The sequence below is a fragment of the Procambarus clarkii genome, chromosome 70, assembly GCF_040958095.1.
Source record: "Procambarus clarkii isolate CNS0578487 chromosome 70, FALCON_Pclarkii_2.0, whole genome shotgun sequence".
Taxonomy (NCBI): Eukaryota; Metazoa; Arthropoda; class Malacostraca; order Decapoda; family Cambaridae; genus Procambarus; species Procambarus clarkii.
The window spans coordinates 1,739,895-1,751,189 of record NC_091219.1 but is presented as its reverse complement, the minus strand read 5'-3'; the positions used below and the strand labels follow the sequence as shown (position 1 = coordinate 1,751,189).

The following is an 11,295-nucleotide window of genomic DNA, read 5'->3' as shown; positions in this document are numbered from 1 at the left end:
TAATGTCTCTAATATTCTCAAACCTATATTGTTTGCTGACGATACTACCCTTATCTATTCAAACCTCAACCCACATACACTAAATAACGTTGTGAATAATGAATTAAAAAAAGTCCACTTATGGATGTCAACGAACAAACTAACATTAAACATCGAAAAGACTTACTACATCTTATTTGGAAGCAAATCATCAAATGCAATTCAGCTACAGATAGACAACATTAACATCAGTAATAAAAATGATGGCAAGTTTCTTGGCCTATTCCTAGACAAGAGACTCAACTTCAGCACCCACATTCAACACATAACTAAGAAAGTCTCTAAGACAGTTGGTATACTCTCCAAAATCAGATATTATGTTCCTAACTCTGCTCTCCTCTCACTATATTATGCACTAATCTACCCCTATCTTAATTATGGTATCTGTGCATGGGGGTCTACCACTGCAAACCACCTTAAGCCCATCATCACACAGCAAAAATCTGCTATCAGAATAATAACTAACTCTGCTTTCAGACAACACTCAGCTCCCTTGTTTAAATCCCTAAACTTGCTAAATATTAACTCCCTCCACACATTCTCTTGTGTCAACTACATTTACAAAACCCCGTTCTTAAATGCAAACCATGCTCTGAAACTCTCCCTGGACAGATGTAATAGGACCCATTATCACCACACCAGAAATAAATATCTCTTTGATATCCCCAGGGTCAAACTTAATCTGTGTAAACACTCTATGCAAATTAAGGGACCTAGTCTATGGAACTCACTCCCTAGTGAATTGAAAAACTGTAAAACTTTTGCCTTATTTAAAAGCAAAACCAAAAAGTACCTAACTTCATCTTCTTAGTTTCCTACACTGAGCTTTAAATTTGCTCTGTACCTAGTGTTACCCAATCTCCTAATTTTTATGTAATATCAAACAACCTTACCATTGTGTTCATTGCTGTCTTCTTTTATGTGCTAGCCATATGCTGTATTGTGACTACCAATTTTTGTCAACTACCATTCAAGCTGTCATTGCAATCAATCTTATATTGTTTCTGCTGTATTGTGCCTACCAATTTGTTGTCAACTACCATTCAAGCTGTCATTGCAATCAATCTTAGCTACCTATGTGCTTTAATATACTGTACCTACAATTTTCTCTCATCTTTTTTTTCATTTCATGTAATCTGTTATCATTTTTTTGTCTATAAATTTTGCAAGTATTTACCTCCTTAAAATTTTCTTAGAGTAAGGACCTGCCCGAAACGCTGCGCGTGCTAGTGGCTTTACAAGACTGTAATTACCATATTTGTATCCTCACATTCCTTATGTACATTCTTGTATATGCATAAATAAATAAATAAATAAATTTGATTTGTTACCACACGAAGACAATCTTGTAAATTTTATAAATATGGGAGTTTTTTCTTAAGTACATCTGGCACAAGGGGAAATCCATCAGTGGTTAGGATGGGTCAATGGCTCTTGGCAAACGATGGCTCATTACCTGGCTAGGATATGGGCGATCCTCGGATAGCCCTCGTTTTTCCACATTTGTGTTCATTGCTGCTACAGTTTCTTTGGCTCTGACTATATTGTCATTCCTTTCATGATTACGAAAGATGTTTTTGGTGCCGAGTTCGTAAATTGGCTAATAACTCACTCGTTAATCTCATTAATTCAACTAGTTCTGGGACTCGATGAAGTTGCGTTCGAATTCTTGAACAAGACATGTTTACTGCTGAGGTTTGTTTGTCATGACCGAGAATGATATTGTTACTGAACTAGCGGATCATCAGGCCGTTAACAAGAAGGTTATGACTGTTACCTATCGTACACACAGCTCAGACATCTGTCACTGTACAATTTAAATACTCAAGGGGAAAACGGTATATAATTATGATGTCCCATGATATGACACCAGACAAGAAAAAACAGATAAATCAGTGTTCACCAGGTGGGGTTAAAACTATAACAAACATTAATGTAGAATATAATATATTTTCATATAACTCAAAACATATATTATTAAAAGTATTTCAGATGGCAATCACTTAATACATGGTTACGTAATTAAAAGAAAACTGTACTCCAGACACAATTAACCTACCTATATACAAGAGACATCAATACTCAACCTATGTAACCCAGACGAGATCTCGCAGCCAACTGACTGACTCTCGTCGCCACTACCTACAATGCACTCTCCGTTTGCCTCATCCAGGATGAGGGATGATAAATAAGGACTTTTAATTATTTACAACTAATTGAACAAACAATTGTTCTCAAAATACATAAGAATGCAAATAAAATATAATAGTTTCTTACAAATAATATAAGATACAATGCCACATGCCTAATTTCAGTAAATTAACAAATATATGAATATAAAAGGTGACATCTGGAACTCCCATAACTGAACAGGTCCAGCAATCTAATTCCCCCGAATCTAACAGGTATTAGACGTGTGAATAGACACCGCGCTCCTGTCTCACTGATATTGCCACACCACATGATAAATTATAAAAATATAATATATATATATATATATATATATATATATATATATATATATATATATATATATATATATATATATATATATATATATATATATATATATATATGTCAGACCACGGAGGAAAATGAAACAGGAATTTCCTTAAGTACTTTCGTATATTAAATATTCCTTCTGAAGATGTATTTAATATACGAAAGTACTTAAGGAAATTCCTGTTTCATTTTCCTCCGTGGTCTGACATTGTCATATATATATATATATATATATATATATATATATATATATATATATATATATATATATATATATATATATATATATATATATATATATATATATATATATATATATATTAGTATATTTTGGTAACAGTCTTTCCTGTAGACATATATTATTAAATATGACCGAAAAAGTAAGATTAATAATTCTAACACGAATTTTCTCAATCCTTCGTACATTTCTTTTCACTGTTGGAGGTAATTAAAAAATCAATTCTCCAAAATTCATTTTTATTTCTAGTCTGACGCGACACGAGCGCGTTTCGTAAAACTTATTACATTTTCAAAGACTTTAGTTTACAAATACACAACTGAATAGAACTTACACATCTCCGATTTTGTTTATATCTTCATTTGAGTGAAGTTCTATTCAGTTGTGTATTTGTAAACTAAAGTCTTTGAAAATGTAATAAGTTTTACGAAACGCGCTCGTGTCGAGTCAGACTAGAAATAAAAATGAATTTTGGAGAATTGATTTTTGAATTACCTCCAACAGTGAAAAGAAATGTACGAAGGATTGAGAAAATTCGTGTTAGAATTATTAATCTTACTTTTTCGGTCATATTTAATAATATATGTATATATATATATATATATATATATATATATATATATATATATATATATATATATATATATATATATATATATATATATATATATATATATATATATTATTATCAGGCAACATCACCGTGACAAGGTAAATGAGGAAAGGAGGATTGAAGCATAAACCAGTGAATCTGTACGATGGTACAACATGGTTGCAGCTGGCAACCCCAGTCATTATGGCCGAAGAGGAGGAGGACGAGGGAGAGAATCAGTAATAGCAAGAATCCGTCTTGGATACAAATATCCATGGAGATTTGGAATGGAAACAACAGTTGATCAGTGAAGTTGCAGAATCTGTGGTGAGAGTGATGGACACCGCCTTGACCACTATCTACGTGAATGTGAACACCTGAGAGACATTAGGAATATGTGTAGAATAATAAACCCCACATTCTTTGAATTAGGAAAAAACTATTTGTCAAATATTGATACTGTTCTTAAAAGATTTCCCCATTTTGCACCCGCAAGATAACATAAGCTTTTAAGGGTTGATAGATGTTAATCTTCTTGTTTGAGGAGCTGTTCACTTGAGACAGTTAAGCAAATCACAGCTGTGTCTGGGTAGAAGTGACAGGATGAACAACCCAGCGGGTTTTCTTCCTATTGGTGGAGTGTTGTACATGCTGCTATGGCGGTATGTCCACTCACAAGATGAGTGGCGCTGCCCAATAAACTCGCCCCTCGGGGCAAAATTTAAATTTAAATTTATATATATATATATATATATATATATATATATATATATATATACAGGTAATGATGAAATGGAACAAAATAAGTTTATTTAAATTTATGCGTATCTAGCTAGGAGTACGTAACAATGACAATGTTGTTGAATAACGAGTGGTGGAAACTCATTCGTTAAACTTACTTTTGGGTTAGAGAAAAAGATTTTAATTAGCAATTATTAGAAGGTGACTGGAAGTGACTACCGATGAGCGAAGACGTGCTTTGACACACCAGTCAACCCGTCCTTGCACCAAGTCCATTCTATCCAGCGGTCGACCCCAAAAAGGCATTCATCAATTTTAACATTCTGTTTATTCAAAAGAGACCTTTTTCATATAAATTAATATTATTATATATTAGCATATTGGTCATATTTAGGCACTGGTTAGGATAGGCTAGGTGTTTAGGTTCTGTTGGTAATTATTTGTAGTATGTGGGTGAAGCATTTACAGCGTTGTAGTTCAAACAAAACTCGTCAGCGAAGCACTTGTTCCGGAAGTGTTCGGACGTCACCAGTTGGTAATCATGTGTAAACCGTTTATCATTCATAAAAAGGGAGTTTGGCGGTTGCATGGAATGGATTTTGGGTCTTTGTTTGGAGGATAGGCTGCTCCAGTTGGTGGTTGATGGCCATGTGATTTGGCTGTCCATGATTTGGTGTCTACGAGTCAACGCAGATGTAAGACAGCGGATGCTTATAACAGGTATGCGTACGAATTCTTGAAAAAGACATGTTTACTGCTGAGGTTTGTTCGTCATGACCGAGAATGATATTGTTACTGAACTAGCGAATCATCGGGTCGTTAACAAGAAGATTATGACAATGTTGTTGAATAACAAGTGGCTGCGCCGGTCAATCTCAACTGAACCAGTTGGGCCCATTCCTCCTGTGGCCACTCCTTGACATTGGCTACTTTTTCGAAATGCTCGAAGAATCTCTTTGCCTCTTCGGGCACAAACAGGGGAATATCCTTTTCCCTAACCCTATTATCTGGTGGGTGTGATACCTGGGTGGTGCTCTCTGGCAACCCGTGTTCAATCCTTTGTTTCAGCCAAAGTTCTATTTGCTTTTATCTGCATTTGTTTGGTCCTCTCTTTCTTTCTACACCTCTAGTCTGGCTTTCTCTTTTTCTACCTCCAGTCTGGTTTCTTCTTTTCCACCTCCAGTCCGGTTTTCTTTTTTCTTTCTCTTGTTCATTTTTCATATACAATTCTAACTTCAACCTTTCCAGTTGGAACTGTCTCTCCTCACGCAGCATTTGGAACTCTAGCTGCAATCTTTCAAAGCTCCTATTCTGGCTACTCCTGCTACTGGGATGAAGTAGCGGCTATCTGCGGCTACTCTTTCTTGGTCCCTGGGATCTCACTTTATCCTGCCCATCATCCTCCTTTCCACTTTCAGCTCCTATCTTGGTTCCCTGTTCTGCCGCTTCACTCTTTACTCTCATCTGCCTCCGGATCTCATCCTTCATACCAGCCACTTTAGATGCCTTCACCCTGATGCCACATCTTTCTGCTATCTATTTCAACTGATCCCTGGTGCAACCTTCGAAGTCCTCAGGCTTTGTTGGAAATTTCCAACAGTTATTCTCATCCCTAATACAACAGGATGTATTTCCTGTATTAGACTTCATCACATCTAATGTTCATTTAATAATCCTTAATACAACAGGATGTATTTCCTGTATTAAGCGTAATAATTAACTAACACTACTAATACATAGTTTAGTATTGTAGAATTTACTGAATTAGGTTGTGGAACATCATGTAATTTTCCTAGAAAAGTGTAGTGTTGCGTCAGCCACCCACGGAGGATAAAATTTCCACATACCTGTAGATCTAACACCAATGTAACCATTTACTTCTTTATTAGGAATAATAATTTAGTAATAGGTTTACTTTTAGTATACAATAGTTTACTGGAATTTTTTTACCCAGCTTAATCGCTGTTTCAGTAAATCATATCATAATCTAACATCATTTCCACCACCAAGCCCGTATTGTTTTATTTGTACCGTCTACATTAACTGACGTGCACTGTGAGAATTAAACATCACCGCATAAAGAATTTATCTAAACCATCAAGAGTGTTCATAAACGCCCCCTTCCCAATTTAGCTTTAAAAAATAAATATAATTTATGCTCGAATCCTCACGGCGAGCTATTGCGCATGCGACTTTGGGGAGGGAAGGAGAGGACTCTCGCCATATTCGCGATCAACAAGTGGTGCTCCGAAGCGGTCCAACAAATCTTACCATCCTGAAAACATCTTTACATCCTTAGATGTTAGATTGAGGACGCAGGTTACCAGAATCACGGACACTAGTTCGGCAGGCTTTTTTACCTCATTTGTTCTATTTAACGAGCTCATAAATGAGATCATGTAGGTGCCATGTCGTTACGATGCGGGCGTATAAAATAATCCAATGTAAGTGCAGCTCTTTCCCCTGCAAATATTTAGATATTACCTTATATGTGTGTGAATACTAGTTTGGAGGTTGAAATTACGGAATTATCATTATTACAGCATGATGCAACACCTCTGAGGAAGCATGTGACCGCCATACCCTCACGTGTGCCAAATATCCCTATCTCTAACTGTTTCCAGCCTGGCATACAGTGGACTGCATCTATGTCCCCTGTCACAGCTGAGATATAATCAGTTTTCATTGTAGATAGTACCTTATTATTCAGAGTCCATATACATAAATCTATATATCTGATACTGCCATTTAAGCATTATTAACCTTCACATTGCAGTAGTATTTTTGCATTACATATTTTACTCATTATCTATGTGTGTAGATAAACACATAGATTAATTTCATAGAATACCCCCCCAAAATGTGTCATGGGAGGCTGGCTCTAGAATTATCTAATTTACAGTCATTGCTTAATAGAATTTATTCATATAACCATAGATCTATAAGCCACTGATTTTCTCATTTAATTACTCATTCTGGTCCTTCGAGCTATCTTAGAATTAATCATTATTTTGCATTCTTAAAATTATACATTTTATTAGTATTATACTGGAGCCAGAATTCCCCGCATATTTTATGGTCGACTTCGAGCCGGATGAACCACATTTAATATTATTTTACTAGTTCTCAGACCATATTTTATGGTCCTTCGAACCTAGATAGTCTAGTCAACTAGACTATAATTACGAACTAGTATAATCAGTAGAATATAGCCAGAAGTTAGGCTATCTACAATTCATTAATCATTTTCATCCCTGACAACATTATACTCTTTAATTAGGGAGTATTATCAGGTGGTAGGATAGAATTTACGGCAGCATATCTGCCACTCATAGAATCCAAGGCAGTATACCTGCCACACATATAGAATTACGGCAGTAAAATATCTGCCACATATATAGTCACTTATAGTAGTAGAATAATTGTCATACATATATATAATCACTTGTATATACTCTATATAACTCAAAAATTATAAAAAGCCAAAAAATAGCACTATCCTGAATCTGCACATCAGTAGTAGTATTATAGCATTTTATGCCAATCCATGTAGAATAGAATGCTTAGACTGGAATTGTACTTTGTAGTGTACAACTCTAGCCTAACTCATTATTACTAGCCAACCTAGATAGGTAGGATTATTAGTAGACTAGCATTGTACAAGGCAGTACAACCTAGTCAACATTTATTATTGTACAAACCCAAGTCAGGGTAGAACTTATCATTATTTTACACAAATTGTGTTTTCTATATTTTATTATATATGTTTACTGTGTACGTTTTGAGTGTTATTGAAGTGTCACTACCCATCCAAAGCTGATTATGAGAAGTTAAGCAGAGGAATTCCTTTAGACACTGAAATACCACTCAAATATTAGCTGTTTATTATTAGGTAGGTAAGCTAACCTCTACGTGAGGTAGGATTCACATAGCCTAACTAAAGAATCAGATATTAGGCAATTAATATTCGTACTGGTTCCACGTATATATGAATCAGTACCCCAGTTATTTACATTACCAAACTATGGCACCAACTAAGCCAACATCCACAGGCAGTGCACCAGAAGAAATGTCCAGCAATTGCTTATTATATTTTAGATCATACACGAGTCACAAAGGCCATGTGACTAAACAGTTGAATAAGTATGATCAGCTGGTATAATCAGGTGCCACAGCCAAAGTATTAGAAAATCTCATAGAGACGGCCAAGCAAAAGTTGCAAAGAACAAATGAGGCTGCAGATGACTATCTCAGAGTCCTCATGCAACAGAATGCTGAGCCAGATCAACTAGATACCTTCCATACCGAGATGGAGAAGTTTGAGGAGGGTACCCAAAATCATCTAAATAAATTAACACAAGCTCTAGAAAAATTGCAGAGCGACTCAGTTCCTCAAAACACTCTAACCACAAGTGAAACACTCCAGGAAGTTCGTCTTCCTACAATTGATCTCCTTCACTTCCATAGTAGAGATGATGAGAATTTCGAATGCTATTGGAAAACTTTCGACTCCTTAGTATATTCTAGGAAATCTATTAGCAAACCTAATAAATTCCTTTATTTGCAAAGTACCCTAGAGGGTGAAGCAAAAGCAGTTGTCGAACACCTAGTCCCTAGTGATGAGGACAACGATACTGCTATTAAGTTACTAGAAGTTAATTACAGCAATAAAGAAATTGCTATTGCTGATCTTAATTATAAGTTGAGAGCGATACCTACACCAGATACCACCCCTGAAGCTCTACAAGAATTTAGGCTCCAGGTAGAGTCTCTAATTAAAGCTCTAGGTGTCAAAGCAGATGTATCTTAAGCAGAGTGGGTATTGAAATTAGAAATACAGAGTAAGTTTCCTAAGGAGATCCTAGCATCCATCTGTTCCCATTATAGAACAGATATCCTATCCTTAGATGAAATTTTCGAGGGATTAAGGATAACAGTTAATCGACTGAGAGCACATGAGAAAATAATACCTGACACTGACAAATCAACCACTGATAAAACAGTCAAATCCAAAGGTACCTCCAAACAGCCTAATAAATCTAAAACCGCTACTTCCACTCCAAGAAGGAAGAATACCACAGTAGGTACCTACACTATCAGCCCTTCTAAACCTGTAGTCCATAAGTCACCCAAGTTAGTGACTCCTACATCTTCTACAGGAAGGAGATGCTGTCTCTGCCAAGAGAGTCATACTATTTATAAGTGTCAAAACTTTCCTGGTCGCGTTTCTAGGATAAAGCGCCTCACGGAATTGCACAAGTGCACCAGGTGATTGTTGCAACATGATCCTAATACATGCACCACCCCATTACACATATGAAACAGGTGCCACCAGGATCAACATTATTCAGCATTGTGTGGAGTTGATAGGCCTAAATCACCAAAACTCCAGGTGGAACAGGATACTTCCACCATTGTGCAGTGTTGTAAGGTGCGACAGGAGGTTAAGGTGCTTAACACCAAGTCTCGTAATAATGCCGTATTACCTACTGCACAACTACAGTTAAATAGTAAGAATTCTAGAATCACTACAGGAGGTCTATTCGACCAGGGATCCCAGAGAACGTTCATCACTCAAGAAGCAGCTAACCAGCTGAAACTTAAGCCCTTGTGTAAGGTGACATTGAACATATCAGGATTCCTAGCAGATACTGGACCTCAAGAATTGAAGTAGTACAACCACTAGTACTCCTAGGCGGTTATGTCCGTCCTGTTAAGGCCATAGTAGTTAATCACATCCCTCTAGACATGAAAGTCAAAGGTCTAAGGGACACAGCCAAATTTTTACAGAAAAATAGAATCAAGTTGGCTGACTCCAAGATAAAGTCTGACCACCTCACCAATGTAGATCTATTAGTAGGGGCAGACCATTATTATCAGTTCATTACTGGAACTATAAGTCAGCATGGAATGAACTTGTTGAATTCAGCAGGAGGTTACTTACTTACAGGTAGAGTTTTAAACCTGAGGAAGCCTATGCCATCTGACAACCAACATTAATGCCAGATTGAGTCTGGTACAATTAGTAATAGCCGAGTTAGTTTCTATGGACCTCAGTGGATTAATCAGTGGTCAGTAGCCTAAGAATTGGCTGCAGGTCACCGCGACAAATACCATTGATCCCACTGTAGAACCAGAACTATTCTCGACAGTAATAATAGTTCCACATGAAGACCACATTCAGTCTTCATAGCATTTCATAACATCTTATCGCCTTTATAGTATCTTAGGTAAGTCTTCCAGAGAAGACTGCATTTATATCAAGTCGTCTGGACTAGGATTTAGTAATCCATTTATGATACACCTGCAGGGTTGTATCTGTTTTGTTTGAGCTCCTTCTGCTTTCTTGTCTCTGCCCACAAGCATCTTAGAGACAGTTTGGAGAAGTATCTTAGCACAAACAAAATTTAATTTTGCAACAGCCTGTAAGTGAACATTTACCAGAAGAATATTAGAAGTGAAACAAATTGTTTCTCATAATAGAATAAACTTATCTTTTTCCAGATTGAGTCTGGTACAGTTATTACTAGCCGAGTTAGTTTCTATGGATCTCAGTCAATAAATAAGTGATTAGTAGCCTAAACTGGTTCACGTCACAGTGACACATGTCATTGACCTCACTGTAGACCCAAGACTATTCTCGACAGTAATAACTGACCACATTTAGTCTTCATATAAGTTGTTGGAAATTTCCAACATAATACAACACTGTTGTATTATTATTATTACTGAAATCTACTAATTACTGAACTAACTAAAATTAACCAACAGTAGAGTTCACATGAACTAATAATTGTATCTGTACAATAATGCTAGAATTCTTACATAACCAAACACCAGTATTGCGTCAGATTCTACCAAAATAAACACATTTATATCCAGTGTGTTAGAGAATTGAGTTTGATTCTCTAAAAACAACAGTATTCTGTGTGATAATTATTTACCGATAACCTGACTCCCAAATAATGCCAAATCGAAAGTTTCTAGTTACAACTGTTATCTGGTAATAAATTTAACGTCACGCGTGAATGCCATGGAGAGAATTAAAATCATCCTCCATTTCTCGTTTACCATCGTAAAACGATAAAGTAATAATATTTAGCTCCCTAGAATTATAAACCCGTCATTGTCCAAGCATTTTAGCCGCAACTGCGAGAAATAATATTATTCGAAGTAAATAATT

General features: G+C 36.1%; 1 protein-coding gene across 1 annotated transcript; it reads left to right on the top strand.

The window, feature by feature from the left end:
* Positions 1 to 6,531: 6,531 nt before the first annotated feature.
* Positions 6,532 to 8,922, top strand: LOC138356134 (uncharacterized). The gene is made up of 2 exons (XM_069311879.1): positions 6,532 to 6,556; positions 8,279 to 8,922. Exons 1-2 carry the CDS (start codon positions 6,532 to 6,534, stop codon positions 8,920 to 8,922), a joined length of 669 nt encoding a protein of 222 aa, XP_069167980.1.
* Positions 8,923 to 11,295: the final 2,373 nt, after the last annotated feature.

Coding starts and splice junctions, on each gene's coding strand:
- LOC138356134 (XM_069311879.1), top strand. CDS start 6,532: ATGCGGGCGTATAAAATAATCCAAT. Junction 6,557..8,278: donor GGCGTATAAAATAATCCAAT/GTAAGTGCAGCT, acceptor TGGTATAATCAG/GTGCCACAGCCAAAGTATTA.